The sequence below is a fragment of the Colius striatus genome, chromosome 11 (genome assembly GCF_028858725.1).
Source record: "Colius striatus isolate bColStr4 chromosome 11, bColStr4.1.hap1, whole genome shotgun sequence".
In the NCBI taxonomy this organism is placed as follows: domain Eukaryota; kingdom Metazoa; phylum Chordata; class Aves; order Coliiformes; family Coliidae; genus Colius; species Colius striatus.
In genome coordinates, this window is record NC_084769.1 from 28,451,973 (window position 1) to 28,477,324 (window position 25,352).

General features: G+C 39.5%; 1 protein-coding gene across 3 annotated transcripts in view; it reads left to right on the plus strand.

Moving 5' to 3' along the window:
* The window catches only part of PARD3B (par-3 family cell polarity regulator beta), a 407,820-nt gene that overhangs the window by 13,175 nt on the left and 369,293 nt on the right, over positions 1 to 25,352 (plus strand). For all 3 annotated transcript variants that reach the window (XM_062004452.1, XM_062004454.1, XM_062004453.1), the window contains exon 2: positions 16,704 to 16,805. In XM_062004452.1, the coding sequence (XP_061860436.1) occupies positions 16,704 to 16,805 (102 nt within the window). The remainder of the gene's footprint in view (positions 1 to 16,703; positions 16,806 to 25,352) is intronic.

The following is a 25,352-nucleotide window of genomic DNA, read 5'->3' on the forward strand; positions in this document are numbered from 1 at the left end:
TACTGTTTTTTGTGTATGACAGTTAAGAAAATGAGATATAATCGGGACTGGGAGAATGGAGAGCCAGCCATCCACTGTAGAAGGTTAGGTTTGGGACCATCTAAGGAGCCTGAAGGTCTGCAAGTCCATGGGACCTGATAAGATACATCAGGATGGGTCCTGAAGGAACTGGTCAATGAAGTGACAGAGCCACTATTCTTTGCGTTTGAGAAGTCGTAGTAGTCTGATGAAGTTCCCACAAACTGAAAAAGGGGAAACGTGATTTTCATTTTCAAAAAGGGGAAAAAAAGAAAGATCTGGGGAAGTATATGCCAGTCAGTTTCATCTCTGCTAAAACCATGAAACAAATTCTTCTGGAAACTATGCTGGGGCACATGGAAAATAAGAAGTTGATGGGTGACTGCCAGCATGGCTTCACTAAGGGCAAATTATACCTGACAAATTTGGTGGCCTTCTACAATGGGATTACAGTGTTAGTGGATAAGGGGAGAGTGACTGATGTCTACATGGATTTGCACAAGGCATTTGACATGCTGCATGATGTACTTGTCTCTAAATTTGAGACACATGGATTTGACAGATGAAGCACTTAGCAATTAAAGGATTTGTGGTGTGGTTGACTCAGAGTTGTGGTCAATGGCCCCCTGGAGAGCAATGACAAGTGGCATTCCTCAGGGGTCAGTTTTGTTGTTGGTGCTGTTTAATGTCTTTGTTGGAAGCATGGATATTGGGACTGAGTACACCCTCAGCATGTTTGCCAGTCACACCAAGCTCTGTGGTGCTGTCAGCACGTTGGAGGGAAGGGATACCATGCAGAGAGACCTGAGCATATTTGTGGGGTGGGCTTGAGCAAATCTCGTGAAGTGCAACAGAGCCATGTGCAAGGTCCTGCACATGCATTGAGGTGCTCCCAAGCACAAATACAGACTGGGCATAGAATGGATTTAGAGCAGCCCTGAGGAAGAAGGGGATGCTGGTTGATGGGAAGGTCAACATGACCTGATGATGTGCACTTGCAGCACAGAAAGCCAGCCGTATCCTAGCCTGCACCAAAGAAAGTGTGACCAACAGGTTGAGGGAGGTGACGTGCCCCCTCTGCTCTCTTGAGACCCCACCTGCAGTACTGCCTCCAGCTCTGGAGGCCTCAACCTAAGAAGGACATGGACCTGTTGGAGTGAGTCCAGAGGAGAACCATTAATGATCAGAGAACTGGAGCACCTCTTCTGTGAGAGTCAGGGTTGTTCAACTTGGAAAAGAGAAGGCTCTGAGGGGACCTTATAGCAGTACCTAAAGGAGCCCTACAAGAAAGCTGGAGAGCATCCTTTTTACAAGGGAATGTAGTGATAGGACAAGGGATAATGGCTTTAAACTGAGAGTAGATTTAGATTAGGTATAAGTAAGAAATTCTTCACTGTGAGGGTGATGAGGCACTGAAATAGATTGCCCAGAGAAGTTATGGTTGCCCCATCACTGTTTTGAGCAACCTGGTGTAGCGGAAGGTGTCCCTGGCCATGGCAGGAGGATTGGAACTAGATGATCTTTAAGGCCTCTTCCAACTGTAGAATGGTTTTGTTCTATGCTGATCAACTCTGTTAACGGGGAGGTGATGTTAACACTGGAAGTCTTATTGACTACTGTGACAAAGCATTCCTGTTACCTGGTTAGCCTTGAGCATTCTGGTGAATGATGGCTGTATTATGGACTGTTTGCTGTAGGCATTTTCACCACATCTTTGTTAATTTATAGTGAAATCCTACTTCTTTAGGTACTTGAGCGTGGCATATGTGGAGTCAATATGTGTGGATACAGTTATACAGCCCAAAGAGATTGAATGAGATAACTGGCTTAAAAGTAAATTTGACTTATCTATGCGAGTGATGGATGGCATCAAACTGCAAATGAAAAGGAAGGTTGTAATGGCACTCCAGGACTGCTGCAAAATATATGCAAATACAATATTTAGTCAAGTTTGCTTACAAGCTGTGGTTTTCATTTGAAGTTTCTTGTGGGGTTGTATTGACTGGATTAAAATTGTGTGGGAATTATTTCCTTTTGGCTTGTCCTGCAAGCTCTGGAAAGAAATTCCTGGTCAGAAGGTTGGAGAAAGCTGCTACACAACAGTACCATGTCATTTTATGACATTCTATCATTTTCCACACTTGGCCTGAATGCTCTATTTACCTGTCAGTTGTTTTGCACTGACTTTCGTGTTGCTTCCCCGCCTTTTCTTTTCCTTTAAAGATTTGAAGCTCTTTGTTCCCAACTCTCTTGTGATTCTGTTTTCCTGAAGATACTTGGAGTAGCAGGAGAAAGCAGTTCTTTTTGTGTTTCAGGATAAGAGGTAAGGCAGGGTAACGTTTCTGTGTGCTAGTGTATTGAATTTTGATGAAGAGGTGAATAACCTCATTCTCTTCTTTGTTATCTTCTATCTGGTCAAAGTGCGCTCCATGAGATATAGTTAAGCATATGGAATAAAGTTTCAATGATATGTTAAATCTGGTGTGTGCTGTATTTTCAGTCAGGTAAAAGCAGAAGTTGATCTCAGGAGTGAGAGAACTGTTTTTGTTTAGGTTTCATCCAGTTCTATCACTTGGGTCTGCCAGTTTGATTTAGAGGTGGAGGCTGTTTAGGCCATTCATGAGCTGTATTTGCAGTTTCTTACAAGTCACATACTAAAACTTAGCTCATACTGTGATAATATAAATTTTACTAATGTAACACGGACTGTAAAAGTGATTGTATAACAATTCCCACAGTGCAATACTACGCTGGTAAATATTTTAATACTTTTTAAACTTTCTGCTAATTTTCTCCCAAACATGAGCTGGAACCAGTGAAGCCAACAAATCTATGGAATTTAGGCAGGACTTGGGTGTTTGTTGTACCTTCAGAACATTCTTGACCTAGTCCATGTTTTGATACTGAGAAATAAAGAGAGGAGAGAAGCTGGTTAGTTTAGTTTCTCACAGGAGGACAGTGCCTGTATATCGTTGAAAATAATTTATTTCCTTCCCTGCCATCCAATTCCTAGTTAATCTGTTACTTTCTACCACCATTCCCTTCTCCACCCCATAGGTCTTCTGCCTCAAAGGGACTCTGCTTATATCTTCAAATGATTCTGCTCCTTTGGATATTTTAAACTATCATGGCTATCTCAGCATCTTTTTAATATTGAGCCCTGTAATTGTCCCCAGTGTCTCTATTTTGGAGCACAGTGACTCAAGGTACTGTGAAAGGTCATGTGTTTTCTGTCTCCTGAGTGAGGAAAAAGACCCAAATTCAATGCTTAATGCTTCTTTAAAGAGAGCAGTGAGCTGTCAGCTGGATAGGACAGAGTGTACACTCAGCAAGTTGGCTGATGACCTTAGAAAGCTGTGCTGCCATTCAGCTGGATCTCAACCAGCTCAAGAGTTGGGCAGAGAGGAATTTCATGAGGTTCAACAAGGGCAGGTGCAGAGTCCTGCATCTTGGCAGGAACAACCTCATACACCAGTACAGGGTAGGGATTGAAAACTGGTTTTGGATAATTCTCCTTCCTCTCCTCCCATCTCATATTTTCTTCAACTACTGGGTAGAATTGAGAGAACTCTTAAGAAATATATTTGAACCTTTACAAGTACAAGGACAAGTGCAGAGTCCGGCACCTGGGGAGAAACAACCCCATGAACCAAGACAGGCTGGGGATTGACCTGCTGGAGAGCAACTCTGTGGAGATAGACCTGGGAGTCGTGGTTGATAATAAACTAAACATGAGTGAGCAATGTGCCCTTGTGGCCAAGACGACCAATGGCATCTTGGGATGCATCAAGAAGAGTGTTGCCAACAGGTCAAGGGAGGTTCTGCTCCCCCTCTGCTCTGCCCTGGTGAGGCCTCATCTGGAGTCCTGTGTCCAGTTCTGGGCTCCTCAGCTCAAGAGGGACAAAGAACTTCTGGAGAGAGCCCAGAGCAGGGCCACCAAGATGATCAGGAGAGTAGAGCATCTTTCTTATGAGGAAAGGCTCTGTGAACTGGGGCTGTTCAGCCTAGAAAGGAGGAGACTGAGGAGGGACCTCTTTAATACTTACAAGTATTTAAAAAGGTGGATGTCAAGGAGATGGGGCAAGACTTCTGTTGTCTCCAGTAACAGTACAAGGGGTAACGGAAAAAAGCTGGAACACAAAAAGTTCCACTTAAACATAGGGAAAAACTTTTTTTATTATTCAAGTGAGGGAGCCCTGGCACATGCTGCTCAGGGAGGGTGTGGAGTCTTCTTCTCTGGAGGTGTTCAAAACCTGCCTGGTTGCGTTCCTGTGTGACCTCATCTAGATGGGCCTGCTTTGGCTGGGGGGTTGGACTAGATGATCTTTATAGGTCCCTTCCAACCCCTACCATTCTATGATTCTGTGTAACTTCTTGTAGGTTGTTAGAGAGCATGGAGACAACTGGATAGGTTTCATATGGGAGGCACAGGTGCCATTGGTGCCACATTGGTGTCATTGCTGCGATGCACCAGCCTGGGAAGCCTGAGAATACCCTGATGGTCTGGGATTTGACTGGTCTGCCAGCCTTCTGGCAAAATTTCTCCCCAGACTCAGCTTGGCGATTGATCCATGCCAGAAATAGGATGGCACTGCAGCAGAGAAGTCCTGTTTTCTGTGAAGTCAATGAAATACTTTCGTTTGATTCCCCCGCCCTTAAAGTAATGGTTTCTTGTGTGGAATTGAGGGTACACTTCTATACTTCTGTACTCCTTTTTCTTGAGCTTTGTCTAAAGCTTAGTGTGTGTTAGCAAGGTTTTATATGATTTCATTATATCTGATCTGCATCATTTTACAGGCCTTTGTATTCTGTTTTGTGTGAGTTTGGAGTCTGCTGTTACTCAATCACGTTTGAAATTCAGTTGTTTCTGATAAGCACTTCTATGTCAGTTGCAAATACATTAATCACTTTATCAGAGAAAGGCCCAAAATAATCAGAGTTTCTAGATTCAGGACTGAAGTGGTGAGTGCTTGTAGTGTAGATGCTGAGCCATATAAAATTTTTTGTTCAAGATCTGGTATACATTGGTGCTGAGTTTGTTACAAACTGAACTGCATGAATTTACAGCTAGCCTTTATTTTTATTATCTCTAGCTGTGTTGAAATGTTTGGATTTAAGATATAGAATCATAGAATCGTTTCAACTGGAAGAGACCTATAAAATCATCAAGTCTAGCCTTTGTCCTTGCCCTGTTAACCACTAGACCATTTCCTTAAGTGCAACATCCAACTGTCTCTTAAACACCTCCAGGGATGTTGACTCCACCACCTCCCTGGGGCAGCCTGTTCCAATGCCTGACAACCCTTTCAGTAAAGAAATTCCTCCTCGTATCTATATCTTCAGTTTTAGTTGGCAAAATTTTCACTCACTTAACCTGGACTTTACTTTTGAAACACGATAGTCTTATATACATGCCTTTCTTATTTTTTTTTCGTTCCCCTTGTTTCTCTGTGAAAAAGATAATTTGAAGGAGTAGCTTTATAGTTCTGTCCACTTTAAGTTGGACTCTGAAAATTCATGACTGAAGTCCCTCAACCTCCAGTGTTACCTTTAGATATCAAACAAAAAGCCAGATTCAAGGCTAAGTAATTATTTGCCAGGTGCCTGTTGCTGTATAACAGTATCTTATTAGCATAATAACACTACTGTGAATATTGTAGCTAGTACTTGATGTGTAGAACTTGGGTTATGAAAGTTACAGGGTAAAACATTGTGGATTTATTTACTTAGACATGTTTTATTCTGGAGCTACTTTGTTAACTTACATGGGTGAATGTTTTGTTCTCATATGTTGCTGAAGCAATCCAGTTTAATGGGCCTGATGAACTTACAGATGCATTTTTGCATTCTTATAGTTATCTTGAATTCAGAGACTGGAACTCCAGTTTCAATTGAGACTTTAAGGGAGATTTTTTTTTTAATATGGTTACAACTGCAACATGCACACCTCTTTGTCTAAATGTGTGTCTTCAGCTATCTTTTGCCTGTTGTGGTTTTTTTACATACCTGTTCTTCACTGAAATACTATTCTTAAATGCCACATGTTGGAGTGTAATGTAAAGATAGGCTATAGGATCCCCCTCCTGATGCATTTTCCACATCATATTTTAGTCAGAAAATATTCACATAGTGGGCCGTATTCAGAGTGCGGTTCACATTCAGAAAGAAATCAGAATGCTTGCATTTTGAGAGGTTCCAGTGCTGCAAATAAAATCCAGGTTTGAGTGTAATTTAAAATATTTTGGGTCATTTGGGATTTATGTATCTGTACTCTAATTATTGGACTCTTTGGAATTCCATGCTAGGGATATCTTTGCTGGGTTTTCTGTTTTCTTCCTCAGACCTGGTGGAGATGAGTATTTTTTTCCCGCCTATATTTAACTACCAGGATAAACCAACTTCCTCTTCTTTCTGCTCTCTAGTTATAGTGGCATTCACTAGACAACTACCTTCCCTTCCTGTTGACAAAATAAAAAGACTTTATTAGCACATAGTCCTATTAATTTCTCAAAGTGTAATAAATTGAAGATAGCTAAAGACAAGAAATGTTCTAGTTCCTCTTCGCAAACACTGTCTCTGAAGGACAGAAGAGATTCACTGGCCTTCTGTTCTGCTGTGGCCTACAGTAGGCAGGTATAGACTTGGTGGAGTGTCATGGTTTTGCCCAGCCAACAATGAAGCACCACAACAGTCTCTTACCCACTGCCCCCCATCCACCCCCACCCTCATTAGGATGGTGGAGGCCCCAGTGAGATGGAGGAAAAAAGATAACCAAGGTTGCTGTGGATTGAGACAAGGGCAGCGAGGGCTCACTGCCAATTACGGTTCCGGGCAAAACAGACTCCACTGCTGGACTTAGAGAGGAAAATAAGGAAAGTTTATTCTACTATAGATGGTCTGTGCTGCTTCTATCTTTTCAGATGAGGATGACTCCTGGCATTCTTGCCCTGCTCCAATATGGGATCCCTCCCATGGGACACAGTCCTTAACAAACTTCTCTGATGTGGATTCTTCCTAGCAGCTACAGCTTCTGCCGATACAGGGTCCCTCCCATGGGATGTGGCTTCTTCTGGGCATAATTTTAATGAGCTGCTTTGTTGTGAGTTCTTCCCCACAGCTACAGCTTCTGTGATTATGGGGTCCCTCACATGGGACACGGCCTCCTCTGGCCATAGTCACTGCCCCTGGCATGGAGTCTTTTGCAAAGGGAGTCACTGCCCCTGATGCGGGGTCTTTAACAAAGTGCAAACAAATCTCTGCTTCACCAGTCCTCTCTGCAGGATGCAGGGGCATTTTCTCCAGCGCACATCCTTCTCTCTTCCCTCACTTACCTTGGAGTCCACATGGTTGCTTCTCTCTCTTCCAACTCCTTGCACCACCACCAGCCAGAGAAGAAGGGACAGAGGAAAGAAAGAACAGGAAGAAGTCTCCTCTTCCGAATTCTTCTTAAAAAGTGATTGTGGAGGCATTTAACTGGCTCAGCCCCAGAAGTGGATCTGGCTCAGAGCTGGAGAGAGTTTCGAGCAACTTCTTACAGAAGCCATCTTTACAGCCCCTTCCCCCTTACCAGAAACAGCTTCATGTCAAACCATGACATGGAGGAAACCAATTTATTGTGCTCCCTTTGCCATGCTATATAACCTACTGAAGAACTTCCAGTGTGTGTTCTGCTGTGTGTCTTCTAGGAGCTCAGAGCACAATCATTGTCCTAAAATGTGAACTGAGATTTTTAAAAAATGAAGCTGAGGTGATAGTGGTGTGTATAACCTTCGTGCCAGGTCGCTTGTAGCAAGTATCTTCACCTTCAGAGACTGCCGAAGATGGAAGTCTTAAGCCTGTCTTGCTGTAAGGAGGTGGCTATTACACCTTGTAAGTGTTTTTTCCATCTAATCAAGAAAAACAGAATGTGTTGTTTACATATGAAAATGAAGCAGAGACAGAAAGAAGAAAAAGAATGGGAGAAGGATGAGTTTCTTTAATCTGAAATGAAGTTTTGTGTATGGTGATGTGAAGAGAATAAGTGAAGGAGATGGAAAGAAGCGATTATTGGTTCTTGCTGTTGTGCTTTGACTTGTAGTCGGTAGTACCTACTTCTTTTATTTTCTCAGAGCCTACTAATTTGAAGATGGCTAAAGATAAGAAAAACTTGTTCTATGTTTACTAGGGATCAACTAGTGATTTTTTTTGACTGTTTAGCATGTTAAAGCTGTCAGTGGGCTCTGCTTATGTTGTGTTAGTCTCATTCCAGAGACAGAAAAGAAACTGCTTTCTGGTTGTTGGCTCTATTTACCTTCACTTGGTAGTTCCCTTGACTTCAAAGAAAAACAAGGGGAGATTTTTCTGCCTTTTCCCAGATGGATGATGGTTTTTCTGTCACAAGTCTGTGGTACTCCACAGACCTTATGCGTGAATTCTTTGTGTTTGTTTTGCTCTTTCCCACTCTGATCCTTGAGGGTCAGCAAGGCAAACAGTGTGAGCAGTCTTCACAAAAACTGTAGATAGGCTGAGATAAAACCAAACTTAGTCAGAAAGATAAATATGTTTCTGTACTGACCTGATCTGATTTGACATGAGTTTTATAGCATCTTCAAAGACAAACTTTTAAAATCGGGTGTTTAAAGTGATCTTCTGTAAACTTTGTTTTCTTCCCTAGAACTTCTTTTCTGTTTGTAGTTGCACCACTTGGCTATATCAAATCCACTGTTTATTAAAAAAATTAAAAAAATGTGGGAAGGGTAAGTTTTCAAAACTAGCCTTGAAAGGTAAAGTAAATGAATCTAAACCTAAATTTAGTAGGTGTGCTGTAGTCTAAAAGCACATCTTTGAAACTGTACTGCGAATTGTTTTGAAAAAGAGTTTGATTCAACTCATACTTTAATGTTTAGTTTATTCCTGTTAGGAGTAGTAAAATTTCTTCTAACTTGTCTTACTATGTGAAGAAAACTTAACCTCTCTGAAAAGCAAAATGTTTACTTTGGCCAGAAAACAAAGATACATGGATATATTATTTAGACTAGCTTTACTTCCTGTGATCTTTCATTTTATTTCCTGTATTGAAATCAAGACACATAAGCAGACAAAAACCAGACACCAAGAGATCAACTATGTCCTTCTCTAAAGAACATCCATTAAAAAAAAAAAAAAAGGTTTTTTTTTTAAAGGTTCGGGGTTTTTTTTTTTGTGATGATTTTGTCTAATCCTTGTGAAAAGATGATCTGTGATGCTTGTTTGCAAGCCATATTTTTGTGGTTAGTTTTTTTTCGGTGCTGATTTAAGGATTCTTCAGTTACTTCATCTCTGCATGTTCCTCATGCCTGCAGATGTTTAGTTTCTTTTGAGAGTCTGACTGGAACTTGGAAACAATTCAGTACAGTGTAACTGTTTTTTGTGAAATAATAACACAGGCTTACTAAAGAGAAATTTTAGCTAGGATAGGCTAGTGTTTTAGATACACTGCCAGTGTTCTTAGGATGATACCATGCTCAATAGTTATGCTGTAATTTAGTAGTCTTTTAATTTTCTTGAGATAATAGATGTAAGATCACTTAAGTTACCATTAGGTGAAAACTCAATTTGAGGCCCCCATGTAGCAGGTAGTGGTGTCTTACCTTAGTCTGAAACATGTAAGGTCTGTGATTTCTTCATCTGTTTACTTAAATGTGATGCAGCCTTATTGTGATTGTGATAGAGCCTATGATTTAAAAGTAATTTACACAAGTAGTTTGTTTAGTTGTACCTCTTCTTGCAGAGAGGAAAACGTGAGAGTTCAGCTCTCTCAGAGTTACAAGTGTTACAGTTATGAGGTGAATCTCTTAAGTAACAGATGACTTTCCTAGTAGGAAGCTGATGGATGCAAATGGTGCTCAAAATGCTGTTACTTTGGCTTAAAAAAAAAAACCCAAAAACTTGTTGGCTTCACTTAATGTTTATGGTAAAGAACAGTTTCGGGGCTATGTGTCTGTAATTACATCAGCTGAAAATACCCATGTTTGAGAATACTATGGAAAGGAAGGTGAACTTATGTTTTTGTAGGGAGGTTAAAAGCTTCCTAATCAGCCGTTGTTGGTTTGTGTGTCCTCAGAAGTCCAGTTGCTTGGAATTATTTCTTCCTGTTCTCCATTTAAGGCAGAAACCTAAATATTACTTTTTCTGTATTTTTGGAAGCTTATGAAAAGATGACCTAGTTTATACTCAACTGACTTTCATTATAGAGCGGCTTATTTGTATCTGGTCAGTGCTAGGAGTCTCCTAAATTCAGTAAGTGTCTGGAATAGACTTAATCCCTTGTGCAGAAAGCTGTTTATCTTTTGATTTTTACAGAAGCTTTTTGTGTTTGTTTTTATTCCCTAAAAATGTAATCTCTGCAACATACAGTACTGTTACAGACATGATACAGTTCTGCTACTTCAGCTGTCTTCATAATTTTGAGTGTAGGTCTTTGCTTGCTAAGAGGACAGGGTGTTATACATTTTTGTTACAGTTTCTCTTAGGCTGTAAGAAGATGTTCAAGTTTATGTATGGTGTGTTGTCAGCTCTAGCTCATTCTTGAGAAGTCACTTTGCTGTGATTGAGGAATATTTAACAACCAACAATGGTAATATGTAGTAAGCAAACATTTGCATCCTGATGAGCTGTTGATTTTTGGGAACTTAAGTATTTCTATTCCCTCTACTACAACTGGTGAGGGCAGGCCAGTTGCTAGCAGTTGAAATTCAGTCAGACTAGAAGTGCCACTTCAGGCTTGTTTGGACGTGGTCACAGTAAACAAAAAATGCTAGAGAATCTTCTAATTTCATGATAAATTTCAAGAAGGATTTAGAGATGAAGTTTAAGACTGTGACCAATCTCATCTCCCTGTTCCTCTCAGTCTCCCTTTTTGTACTCTGCTCTGCAAGCTGAGATTTGAGAGCAACTAATAGTGTTATTTGGTGTGGATAATGACACGTCCTGTAGCCTCAGAATATGTATAGGAATTTTAAATACTTGTGAGGTTGTACATAGCCATGTGATCTGCTATCTAAGCATAATTAAATGGTAGAATATCTCTCTTTTACTTACTGACCATAATCTAAAATAACCTCTTTATCAGGAAATATGTTGTGATGATGGGCTTTATATCTTACTTTTAAACTGTCTAAATGACAGAAACCAACATGGCCAGCGTCCAGTCCCTCCCACCAACTTTCACCTAGCATTTATTCTCTTGCTGTAGATGTAGAACAGGCATATGTGATTTCCGTTTTTCAAATACGTCATTTTTTCTGATGTATTTCATTGAATCTCTTTGCTCTAGTGAATCAGTAATGTGGAGATGCTTCTAAAATATCATCTGGAGAAGTAATTGTGAGAGGAATTTAAGTCATTCCTGCTTTTGAATTTTTCAGTGCATTCTGTCTTTTCCATATTTAAATTAAAAATTCTAGGATAGGTAGTACAATTAGCTTTATACATTCTGCACAACAGGAAAAAATGACAGCACCAAACAATAATGAATTGCAAAATTATTTTATTGATGGGCCATCTGAAATGTATTTAAACTTGTTAGGATTCTCTTGCTCATTAACAGTTTGAAATACACTATATGAGCTGCAACATTTGTGAAGTATTTTGCTTTAGTTTTCAGAAAAATAGATGACACTTTTTGAGTTTGGAACAAAAGAAATCAAGATGATACTCCAAGTTTTTGATACTTTTTTTTTTTAGTCTATAGATGTATATAAAAACCTTATAATAAATGAGTGTCTTTTAATTCTAGACTGATTTGTCTTTCACTTGAATCTGGGATGGTTGAATTCTTGAACCTATTTTAGACTATTTGAACACTGAAGGTGTTGCATTAGATGGCAACAGCTCAGTTACGATTCTGTGACAGCATGAATGTCAAAACCACTCTTTAAAATTTATGTCACTTCTCTGCCTACATCTCACTTGTGTATTCATGTGACCTGGCTTTAATTTAACATTTGGTAAATATTTGCATAGTAATTTCTAAAATGTTCTCCCACACATAGAGGAAACTATGATAAACAGCTTTTAAGTGGCTTGATGCTAAACACAAACATGACTTGCAGCCCTAAGGTAAAATGCACATTAGAGTTAAGTAAGCTACTGAGTTGTGGTAGCATTTGTTGTTATGCTTTTTTGCTTTATACTATTTACTGAGAAGATACTGAATAAACTATGTCCTTAAACACTTCTCTAACCAAATATAGGATTTGTGATCTTATCCTGTATTGTTGATAAACCTAAAATTCCAGCATTTTCTGCTTTCAACAGGTAAGAAGTGTTATTTCATTGAAGCAAATGTATGCAAGCTGGGATCAACCCTTCATATTTGTAGCATTGCAACAGCCTGTCACCTCTGGTGATAGATATCACTGGGTTGAGTTTCCTTTCAGATGTTTCAGAAAATACCATGGAAGCAGAAAACCTGTCTGTTTTGCAAGAATTAACGATATGCCATTTACCATTTACCCTGTTACTTTGGAAATGCAGTCTTTTAGCAGTTTTAGAGTGTATGGAAACCTGAAGTGTTCCTTGACATTGTGATTTTTCTTATCATAATAAAACACAAGAAACTTAAAGACTGTCTCTCTGTAAGCAAACTTTTGACTTCTCTGACGGTGATCTTATGTTGGATGTACCACAGTTACTTTTGAGACTTGTTCTACTCCTTTTGAGCTCACTCTTAAGTAATGTGGAAAACAAGTGAGTTCATTTTTCTTCCAGTTACTGTTCATTCCCTACTCACCATATGTCTGAAATGCTGTTTGTGACTTAAGATAAGTAAACTCTTACATCTTCTAGTAGTTCATGGCTTTTTTTATATGGCAAGTAAGCTAAAATATTGGTGGTTTTATTTACTGAAGCTATCTGCTCTTTTGGTGGGAGTAAAGAAGCACCAAATATAGCTGTATAGATTTTGGGCTGTCTTTGTATAGACAGTTTGTATCCTTTGCATGCCAGTGTTTGGAGTTCATCCAAAGAACAGAAAAATTTTATCTGACTTTGAAATTGCTTTGAAATGGGTGAGTGATTGTGCTGCTCAGATGAGCTGTTGTTACTTCTGTGACTGTGCAGGAGGAATTTCCTTCACCTAGGCTATCTAGCAGTTGTTACTATTTGCTTAATCAAACGAGTCTATGAAAAGCATCTCTCTCTCCCTCTATCTCTCTCTGCTTAGTAGTTGTTTTTAGACTTTCAGAGATGAAATTCTAGTTAATAGAAGCCAGTTTCACATTTGTGATTATTGACACAGCAAATGTTCAATCTTGTCAACGGTGGTTACTGTAATTGGGGAGTCTTTGAGATGAAAAGATCATAGTGGCTTCACTCTGTGTGTACCCCAGTCATAGTGTGGGTGGGAGCACTATCATAGAGTCACAGAATGATAGGGTTTGGAAAGGACCTCTAGAGATCGTTAAGTCCAAGCCCCTGCAAAAGCAGGTTCACCTGGATCAGGTTACACAAGAATGTGTCCAGGAGGGTTTTGAAAACTTCCAGAGGAGACTGTGCCAGGGCTCCCTCACTCTCACAGGAGATAATTTTTTATTTAAGTTTAAATGGAACTTGTTGAATTGCAGTTTATGTCCATTACGTCTAGTCCAGTCACTGGAGACAATAGAAAAAAACTGATGCCGTGTACTTGTTTGACAAAGACTTGAAAAATATTTGGGAACTGTGAATCTTGATCTGTTTTAGCTCTGGTATTCTTTTGAAGAATCTGACATTATCCACATTGTTCCATATGACAGGTGAGGAATGGCATCTTCTGCTCTTTCAGACTGATTTTGAGACTACTTTCTCTTTGTATGGCCACTAACAAAACCATCAAATTACTGCATTTATGGTGGCCCAAAGTTAAAGGAACATTAGGAATTCATTAAGCTAAATGAGGTTCAGGGTGGCTCTGTGTCTTGAGCTTTTTTTTTTTTCCCAATTACCCATCTGGGTTGGTGTGGCTACTGAATCTCAAATAGAAGCAAACATTGAAAGCAAAATATTCCAATCATCTGTTTATTTTTTCCACCTTTGCTTTGTTCTATTTACCTGACACTAAGTAGCTTAATATGTATATCAGGTTTTAAATACCTTCAGACAAAAATGTTAGTGACAGAAGTTTGTCTAATTAAGAGGATTGATTTTCAACTCTGCTATTTCAGTGTTACTTTAAAAAGCTTTTGTGATGGCATTACTTAAAAGGTTTGGGAGGAAAATCTGTAGCTACTAATGCATTCCAGTCTGAGAGAATAATGTTTTGTAATTTTATTGGTAGAGTCAAGTACAAGTCTTTCTGCATTATTCACCTAATCAATTCACCTAAATCAAAAATTCACCTTGTTTGATTTAAGTTAATATGCCTGCTTGTTGCACTGAGTTATGTTTGCTGTTTGTCTTTTAATTGTCAATTATGTGAAAAAATGCTTAAACCATCATTTTATAAGAGCTTTGAGCTGTAACAGTTGTCTACACTTCATGACATTCAGAGATGGCGTGTTAATTGATTTTCTTAAATTTTGTAATTTTGAATGCCTGATACCTAGCATGAACAAACATTGCCTATTTCACAAATGGGTAGTTTCAGTGCAGAATGAAATAACTGTAGTTAGAGGTAAATTACAGATTAAATAGACATGTTACAAATAGAGATACTTTATGTGCTTAATTGGGTGGCTTCTCATTCAGCCCTACTGTATGTTAGATATCCGTAACCATCAAAGGTGGTATAAAGGCTGTGGTGCTAAGTCCCAAACAACTGTTCGCTCACTCCTCACCCAGTGGGCTGGGGAGGAAAATCATGAGGATGGAAGTGAGAAAACTCATAGATTGAGATAAAGGCAGTTAGTAGGTAAAACAAAATCTGCACACACAGAGCTTTTATTGCTTAGCATATGGGTGTGGAGTATGCCTTTGGTCAGCTGGGTTCAGCTGTTCTGGATGGACCCCCTCCCTGTTATGGTCACAGATCCAAGACAGCACTCATGCAAGCTGCTGTGAAGAAAACTCTTTCCCAACCCAAACCAGTATGTGTCAGTAGAAGAACTGAAACAGCTGTGGGAACCTAGATGGGTCAGATTAGGAAACACATTCCTGATGGACTCTCAACAAAGTCGTGGCATGATGGGTTGACCTGTTGGTAATGCTAGGTTTGTTGTGGTGTGAGATTTTTGTCGTATGGTGTTTTTGTTTGTTTCTTGGGTTGTGGTTTTTTTTTTTTTGATGACTCTGGCTTTCTTGATGATAGAATTAAGAAGAGGTGTCATTTGATTGATTCATGTCTATACCTATGATGCAGTTCTTTTATTTATCTGCTACTTGCATGACTTGATGGGCAAACTTATTCTGTGGAATGTCCCAGAATAAATAAGGAGTGGAAATATCCTTACTTGTCAAGGACTTCATTACATGGGGAAAAGCCAAACTGGAGATAAGGAACTTGTTAGTTTGTAGTGTGTCTGTTGGGCTTCACTTAGATTCTGAGAACTGTGATCTAGTTAAACTTGAGAATGAAGAAGGTATTGGAGGTACACATGTAATATGAGTTAAATAATTTGGATTGTGTGTTGCACGTCAGCAGGACTCTTCTTTGTCCATTTTTCAAACCATTCTCAAAGCTGCATGTATGCATGCCTGTTTATATACCCTTAATTTTAACATACTCTTGCCAATCTCCATAATATTTGATGAAGGGCTCAAATATGCTTTGTTAATCTTAACTAAGGATGTTGCATTTCTTCAGCATGATGTAGAAGATATACCAGCTCAACATGTATTAGAGCTCATATTTAGTACTCAGATGTGTCATTATGAACCACAATAGCTGGCCCTTATAGGATAAAAATTCAAATATTAGCTGAGGCAATTCAAGCATAATTGCCACTTAGCCCGTTCCTCTTGGAAGTGTACAAAGGTAACTTGTGTGGTTTAGGGGTAGCGGTTACAGGTTGCATGTCATCTCCCTGATCTGTATTTCATGTCAAGAAGAATTTGCTCTTGGGCATTGCACTCTTGAGTCTTTTACCTTCAGGGTCAGGGAAGTAGTGGCTAAGCTCCCGGCTATTAAAGTGAAGTAGTTAATATGTGAGTGAAACAGTTTTGGAAAAGTAACATGATCCATGTGAATATAGTATACAGCATTGCACTGGTATTTGAGAGCATTTATTTATGAAACTGGTGTTTGGTAATCCTGTTGATTTGTGGTGTTGGGTTTTTTTTCTACAGAAGCCTAACTCACCTCCTACGAAAAAGAAATGATGGGTGTTTTTATATGTATAACAATATACACACATACTCCTTTCCTCTTGCCCCTGAAACTGTCAGGAGTGACACATGTTCGCGCATACACACATATATATATGTGTGTGTGTGTGTGCTGATAACTCAAATACTCCAAGAAAAAAAAATATTGTAAAATAAAAAAAATAGTTAATAAGAAAGGATAAGATAAACATAAATAATGAATAGATTTAAAAGATATCTTTGCATGGTGTTGTATAAGTTTTGTATTGTTACATGTGTTTAGTTTCTGTGTTCTCAATTTCAATTTTGAGTAGTGGCTCCAAGCTTTCTACCTCATGATTAAAAGAGGCAAGTGGGTAGGAAGGAGATGGGATGTAAAGCTGCTTTGTCTGATTTCACTAAAACCATGCAAGGTTGGGTTAAGAAGTCTTGTGCCTGTCTTACAGGATCCGGCTTCCTGGGTAAATATTCACCACCTGGAGTACACAGATGGAGGAATACTAGATCCAGATGATGTGCTGGCAGATGTCGTGGAAGACAAAGATAAGGTAGATCTTGGATGAAAATACTACTTTTGCTTTTTGTAGTGTCTTTTCAAATAACTAATGCTATTTTCTCATTTTTTGGACATCTGACAGGTGAAGTGACTGTTAAACTCTTAAACACATCTGCCTACAGGTGCTATAGTGATTTGTTACTGGAGTAGAACTGCAGGAGGAGAAAAAAGAAAGACATAACTAAAGCAATAAGGGTAATCAGAGAAGCGTAGCAGTTGATTTAGAGTTAATCTGCAGTTCTGTTTGGGTTTTTTTGCTGTATAAAACTGGAGTGGTGAAAGAATGTGAGTTTTGCATGACATCTTTTTTTAATGATGCTTAAAATATGTAGTAGATTCCTTTGCTTAGAATTAAGTTTTTGAGGATCACCCTTGTGTCATGTTTGAATATATGTGGCAAATAGAGAGACAAAACTTGCAGTGACGAAAACAGCTGCGCTAACTCTGTTAAATTTCAGGAGGAGTTTCTGTGACTTGTGAGTGAAAGTCTAAGCAGGCTAATTATTAATTTTAAAAGCTATGAGTCTTTAACTTTTGCTTCAAGTAAGATAGATAACCTTTGGGTAGAGAAGTAGTAGCTTGCAAAGAAGCCCCTTTTAGTTTTTCTGTTGTTATCAGGAAAATGTTTTGGGAAAACAATTGATGACTTATTTCAGCATATAGGAGGAGTGATATAATGTGTAATACATGACTGGTATTTTCCTTTTTTTTTTTTTCCCTTCATAAAATCAGAGGAAAAAAGTATATCTAGTGACTTGAAATAGAAGATCCAAATGCGGGATATGCCTGTACTTTCAGACAAATTGCTTTGCCATACGCTTGGTAACTTAAAAATTAATTTTATATATTGCAAAGAGAAATGTTAGTTTTGTATGCTGTTGATGATTCAGTTACTTAATACAAAGTTCAACATTTTGCTTATAATTAGCAGGATGCTGTTTTTCAGTACCTTTAGAAAATTATCTAAAGTGTACTTCAGTGTCATTTATGGTAATATGTGTTGGAATTGTTAAAAACAATGGAGCTTTGTTTGGTATATGTTCCTTTATCAAACTTGTGTTTCTTGATCTTTGGGTGTTTTAGGTATACTTCCAGAAAATATCAAAGAGTTTTTTTCCAGTAGTGTTTGGAGACTGATTGGGTTCTGAGGATTGACACAGCTGTATGTAAAGGATAAGACTGTAGCATAAGATGTCATAAAACACAATACTGCATCTAAGGGAAATGTGTTACTGGTCTCATCAGTTCATAAAAGTTAACATGTCCAGCAGGATTTCCAAGTACTGATACAGGAACATTTATGCAGATACGAGCAGTAGTTTGCAGTGTATTTGATATATCATCCAGCTTTTAACTTGTTATCAAAACCTTTGCTGTACTTTATTGGTGGGTGTCGCTGGGTGAGTTTGGTTTGCTGATGAAGTTTCTAGTTCATACACAGCTGTAGATTTAAGCTGCTTCTGTTATTACAATGCTAGGTGGGAGTGTAGCTCTGAGGAAAAACTGTTGTAATACTTGCTGAAAGGATGTGATGTGGCTTAGAAGTGCAGTAAACTCTTCAGTTTCTATTCCTGTGATGTCTCAATTACATGTGGTACATCACCGCCATCTTTTCTTCTTCGAAAGACCCTGCTGAAATAGCAATATATAAGACTTGCTGAACAGCAGCAGCTGCACTGAGAAATCAAATTTTCTGTTTATAGTAGGGGTGAATCATGTAGTCAAGTAAGGGGACTGCTGGTTGAGAGGTCAAATAATTGTTTCATTTCAGAGTGGATATTTGGCCATATCATGTGTAAGGAGCTGTCCATACTACCTACTTACAGAGACTCAGCCCTATAAATAGCTTACAGATATTTTGAATAGTTTTATTGTGTCCTGTTACCCTTTGAGCCTTCACTAGTCTTATTCTACACTGAGAATATTGGCCAGGGGATCTTTAAGCTTTGCAAAAAGGGGCGGAGATATTTAGATGTAATTGACCTGATACCTAATTTGGTGTTTAAATCCCTAAATAGGTGAAAGAATTTTTGGTATATTTATCTGTGCACTTAGGTTATGATTATGTGTGATAAATGAGTAGGCTGAAACTTTGTTACTTCCTTGTCATCCTTTCCTGTGTGTCCAAGCCAGTTATGCCCATGAAAACAATAGCTCTCTATAAAAATAAGTGTTGCACTTAACCTCAGTTCTTTTAACCAAAGACGTGTTTGACATTACTGACCATCAAGCTTGTCTGTTGTTGCAGAGGAAAGTGATGTTTTTTTAAGGGTTAATCTGCTCTAGATTGTACTTTGATAGCACTAAATTAGCACAGTTTCTTCAAAGGAAAATGTGCTTGCTAATCTATTGAAATGTTTTCACTGTGGCAACCAAACAGTGAATCAGTGCTATCAGATATAATTTATTTGGAATTTCAAAAGCTTTTGACAGTTCTTAACAGTAGATTGTTGAGGAGGCACAACACTCATTCAGTAAGCAGCAAGTGCTGCTGTGGGTCAGTATAGTTGAGATGCAGTAAAGATAAACATGAACAAAGATGGAATAAATGGTCAGTTTCCAGCACTGAAATGATGGCACTAGGATGCATAGCACACATTATTGGGAATAGCAGTGTTTTTGAGCTCTGCTAATTTTAATTTAGTGGTTTCCTCTTGAACTTAAAATTAATCAAAATTCAACAAATAGACAGTACAGTGGATGATACTAATTTCTGTCAATGGCATGGTTGTGCATGTTGGAGAGGATGGCTTGTTCTATTTGCATATAAACCAGGTCTAAATTAGTATATGTGCTTAGTAACATGTGTTGTGAAAGTACTTTGGAAATTCTTTATGGTGAGAGCCCCTCCTGCTGCCTCAGCAATAATCTGTGGCCTGAGTTGGATGTCAAAGCTACTGTTGAGTAGTTTTAAAATAGTTTATTTTCAGTGAGTTGTCTAGCAAGTGATTTGTGTCCTGATAAGTCTGAATGATAAAAAAAATTAAATTTAAAACTCAGAATTTTACTTTTTGAATAAAACCATGCTATTTAAATTATGTGTTTTTAATATGTTGAAGCTGTAAATGGAGATGACTGTTCTTAACAACTCTCTTGCTTGAAATGACTTCTTGAGGAAGAAAATGCCATGAGAAAGTGTCTGTGCTGTGCAAGAGATGAGTACATCTCCCTTCATATCTTAGTGTATGTTGAGCTGATGCTTGGCACTCGCCTTAAATGTGTAACCTTAACGTACCTATCTGGATTTCCCTCTGTTTTTTTATATGGAATCATGTTTTCAAATACTCACAAACACCTGGAGAGACTAAAAAGGTGTAATGAAGCCCTGTGTTAAGTTAAAACTTGTCTAGCTTGTACGAAAAGTTTAAACTGTTAGTAACTTCCTAGATCAGAATAGTTTTGCTCTCTGAATAAATATAAAAGTCTACAGGGAATATACATTTCTATTTAACATATAGGTTGATATTGACAGAAGTAAATACAGTCAAAACATGCTTTCTAGTAGCTTTTATCATCAGAGTCCTGAAGTAGGGGATGATGGTCTGCTGTTAAGGTGCCAGGTTTTGGTTTTTTGGATGTGTTTGTGGTTTTTTTTGGCAAGACTAAGCTTGCAAGAGTAGTATTGCAGTATCTACGATTTAACTAACAAAGCTGTTGATCAGTTACGTAAAAATACCGTTTCCTGATCTGTGCTGCTGGCAGAAGATCTAGGCTTGTCGACCTAGAAGATGGTGTAGGTTCAACCTCTTTGAAGGCTTGTTTATTACCAGTTCTGGGGCTTTAAGTATGTGGTGGTAGTGGTGGAGGATTGTGGGAGGGGTCTTTTTTGGTGGATTTTTCTTTTTTAGGAGTGGAAGGGAAAAAAAGATATGTGATGGGCATTAGAAATAGTTTTTGCTTGGATATCTCCTTTTTTAAATGTAGATGGTTTTGTATTTTTTTTGACAGCAGCAGAAGCTTTTGAAGGATGCAAAGCAACATCAATGAAATGCTGAAACAGTGAAACGTTTTCAAGATTTGTAGGGACTGTAACTGTCATTTAAGTGTTTCTAATGATGATATCAAGTAAATGATATGAATTAGGTGTAGTAAACGAAACATTTAATGAAATACTAAATAGAAAAATCAATTCATTCTTCCTCCTTCGTTCACTACTAGCAGAAAAACAATATTGAGGAAAAAATGTCTCCTGGAAAGTCTCTAAGTGCTAGGGAAATCATCTGCTAACTGTTGAAAATCAGCCCATGCATGCTCCTGATAAGAACCTGGACATCTGGCTGGATGCTGGTTTGGAGAAATTGCTTCAGCAAAAGTATAAAAAGGTTTGTATTCAGAACTCATGACAAGTACCTGACAGGCATGTGTTCTGTCAGTGGAGTCTGAACTTTTCGATTATTTCCAGGCAGGTTTAGGCACTAGGACTGGCTGTCTGAGTCTTGCACTTAAACAGCAGTTATTTTCTGACCTGGATTTGACTGTGTAGACCTACAGAGGTGTCATTTTTACTGTGTTAGTGATAGCACACTCTAATATGCAATGTGTATTTAAATTGTTATATTGAAGTAACTCCACCTTTGACTAGTTTCTGTTCCTTGCAACTACCAAATTACTCATGAAATGGAGAAGGAAATCAGAACTCAAGTAAACTTTGGGTAAATAGAGGAAGTGTTAGTGAAGAGTAAGAGGTAATAAGGAAAACTATTTTTACAAGCAAGCTGAAAAAAGTAAAATGAAATAAAAATCACATGGCAAGTGGTCAGGAGTGTGTCAATAGTTTAAGAAAAACAAAAGGAGAGTTACAGCATTGCTGCTTTAAAAGCTTACCCTGCAAATTGGTGGCAGTGGCCTTGGTGCTGGCTTGTTTAAATTACCTTCCAATGGGTCAGCAGAGCCTGAAAATCCTTGCAGATCTTTTTGTTGTATGGTTTGATTCTCAAATGTATGATCCACACAAGTAATGCATACTTAAGTTAGAGAAATGTAGTCTTCTGTGTAATTGAACTTTCCAGTTAGTATTTTTCTCTAAGGTTTTGTAACTTTCTGTTAACTGGAATGCACAGTAGAGGTTTTTTTTAGTTTTCAGCTTGTTGTACTACAGCGTGTTACACTTGTTTTGGAAAAATGAAGCAACATATGTAAGGCTTAGTACTGAGAATTTCTACTTACTGAAGTGTATGCTGCAGTGGGTTGTTTTTTTTAAGTAGGCGACTCTGCAAGTTGTTGCATAAGAGGAAGAAGTTAAAGACTTTTTGGCCGAGCTTAAGGCTCATAAGTCGATGCGTCCTGATGGGATACATCCTAGAGTGCTGAGGGAGCTAGCTGATGGGATTGCTAAGCCTCTCTCCATCATTTTTGAACAATCATGGAGGACAGGTGAAGTGCCTGAGGACTGGAGAAAGGCCAGTGTCACTCCTGCCTTCAAAAAGGGCAGGAAGGATGACCCAGGAAACTCCAGGCCAGTCAACCTCACCTCCATCCCTGGAAAGGTGATGGAACAACTTATCCTGAATGTTACCACTGACCATATGAAGGAAAAGGTGGTTATCAGGGGGAGTCAATATGGCTTCAACAAGGGGAAATCCTGTTTTACCAACCTGATAGCCTTCTATGAGAGAGTAACTGACTCGCTAGATGAGGGGAGAGCAGTGGATGTCATCTACCTTGACTTCAGCAAGGCTTTTGACACTGTTTCCCATAACATCCTCATCAGAAATCTCAGGCAGTATGGCTTGGATGAGTGGACAGTGAGGTGGATCGAGAGCTGGCTGAATGACAGAGCCCAGAGGGTGGTGATCAATGACACAGAGTCGAGTTGGAAGCCTGTGGCCAGTGGAGTTCCTCAGGGATTGGTTCTGGGCCAGTCTTGCTCAACATCTTCATCAATGACCCGAATGAGGGGACAGAGTGTACGCTCAGCAAAGTGGCTGATGACACCAAACTGGGAGGACTGGCTGATTCCCCAGAAGGCTGTGCTGCCATTCAGTGGGATCTTGACCAACTTGAGAGTTGGACAGAGAGGAACCTCATGAGGTTCAACAAGGACAAGTGCAGAGTCCTGCATCTGGGAAGGAACAACCCCATGCACCAGTACAGGCTGGGGATCGAATATCTGAAGAGCAGCTCTGCAGAGTGAGACCTGGGAGTCCTGATTGATAATAAGCTAAATATGAGCGAGCAATGTGCCCTCGTGGCCAAGACCAATGGCATCCTGGGATACATCAAGAAGAGTGTGGCCAGCAGGTCAAGGAGGTTCTTCTCCCTCTCTACTCTGCCCTGGTGAGACCTCATCTGGAGTACCGTGTCGAGTTCTGGGCTCCTCAGCTCAAGAGGGACAGGGAAGTACTGGAGAGAGTCCAGCACAGGGCCACCAAGATGATCAGGGGACTGCAACATCTTTCATACAAGGAAAGGCTGGGGGAACTGGGGCTGTTTAGAAAAGAGGCGACTGAGGGGGGATCTTATTTACAAATATGTTAATGGTGGGTGTCAGGAGGTTGGGACATCCCTTTTTTTTCTATAGTAGCCAGCAACAGGACAAGGGGTAATGGGATGAAGCTGGAACACTAAAAGTTCCGTTTAAATATAAGAAAAAACTATTTTACTGTTCAGGTGAGGGAGCCCTGGCACAGTCTGCCCATGGAGGGTGTGGAGTCTCCTTCCTTGGAGGTCTTCATGTCCTGCCTGGATATGTTCCTATGCGACCTGATCTAGGTGGTCCTGCTTCTACAGGGGAGTTGGACTAGATCTCTAAAGGTTCCTTCTAACCTCTACCATTCTATGATTCTATGATATTAGTCTTTTTCTAATGCTCTGTGTCTTTCAGAGACTCTGCACAAAAAGCATACATCAAAAAAAAAAATTTCTCTATAAGGTGGTAAATGTTTTTCTTGACTGGAGTTTTGACATTCAATATTTTATGACATTTAATTGATTAAAACCGTGGCCATGTTTTTGTTTTAATGTCTCTGCTTTTATTGACTGTTAAACCTGTTGCAGCAAATACATGCTTCAAACTTTCAATGCTTAGTGCCTGTGTCAGAGTCTTTGTTACACTTCCGTAACTTTGAATGCCTTGTTTGAGAGAACTGTTTTTCAGAGGCAATTTTTATGTTTAGTTCCTTTGTGCTAATGAGGTAAATTGAGTTTTAGAAGGTTAAAAAGCATAGTATATTCAAGATGAGAAAAAGTTGCAGAAATTTGGCAAAACTGGTATGTAAGGGCTGGTGTTCTTTGATTTGGTTTGGGTTTTCTCTAAGCATAACTTTCAGACTGTGATTAGTATCTCTGCCAGAATAGGTATAGATATTTGTCTCTGTGATTCTTCCTTACTGCTTCTGTTTTTACATTCATAATCATAGAATTATTATGGTTGGAAAAGACCTTTAAGATCATCAGGTCCAACCACTCACCTCACACTGCGAAGCCCATCACTAAACTAAAGTGTATCCCTCAGCACCTCATCTATGTGTCTTTTTAATATCTCTAGGTACGGTTATTCCATCACCACTCGGGGCAGCCCATTCCAATGCTTAATAACCCTCTCCGTGAAGAAGTTCTTCCTAATGTCCAATGTGAACCTTCCCTGGTGCAACTTCAGCCCATTTCCTTGTCTCCTATCATTCGTTACTGGAGAGAAGAAAGTGACTCCCACCTCACCACAGACCCCCTTTCAAGTAGTCGTAGAGAGTGATCATGTCTCCTCTCAGCCTGCTCTTCTTTAAGCTAAACATCCCCAGCTCCCTCAGCCTCTTCTCATAAGGCCTGTTCTCCAGACCCTTTTCCAGCTTCATTGCCCATCTCTGGACACGCTCCAATGCCTCAATGTCCTTACTGTAGTGAAGGACCCAGAACTGGACACAGTATTTGAGGTGCAGCCTCACCAGCATCTATTACAGAGGAACAATCACCTCCTTGACCCTGCTGCTTTCACTATTTCTGATACAAGCTAGGATGGTGTTGGCTTTCTCGGCCACCTGGGCACGCTGCTGGCTCATATTCAGCCACTGTTGATCAACACACACAGGTCCTTTTCTGACAGACAACTTTTCAGCAATTCTGCCCCAGGCAGAGGAAACCACTTGGCCTTGTTGAACCTCATGCAGTTGACCTCAGTCCATCGATCCAGCCTGTCCAGGTCCCTCTGAAGGGCCTTTCTGCCCTCAAGCAGGTCCATGTTCCACCCCAGCTTGGTGTCATCAGCAAATTCACTGAGGATGTGCTTGATCCCCTTATCCAGGTCATGTTAAACAAAACAGGCCCCAGCGCTGAGCCCTGGGAAATACCAGTGGTGACCAGACACCAACTGGATTTAAATCTCTTCACCATGACTCTCTGGGCCTAGCCATCCAGACAGTTTTCCACTCATCTAAGAGTAGGTTCATCTAAGCCATGGGCAGCCAGTTTCTCTGGGAGAATGCTATTGGAGACTGACTGGGTCAAAAGCTTTTCTAAAGTCTAGGAAGACCACATCCACAACCTTTCCCTCATCCACTAAGCAGGTCATCTTGTCATGGAAGGAGATAAGATTAGTCAAACAGGA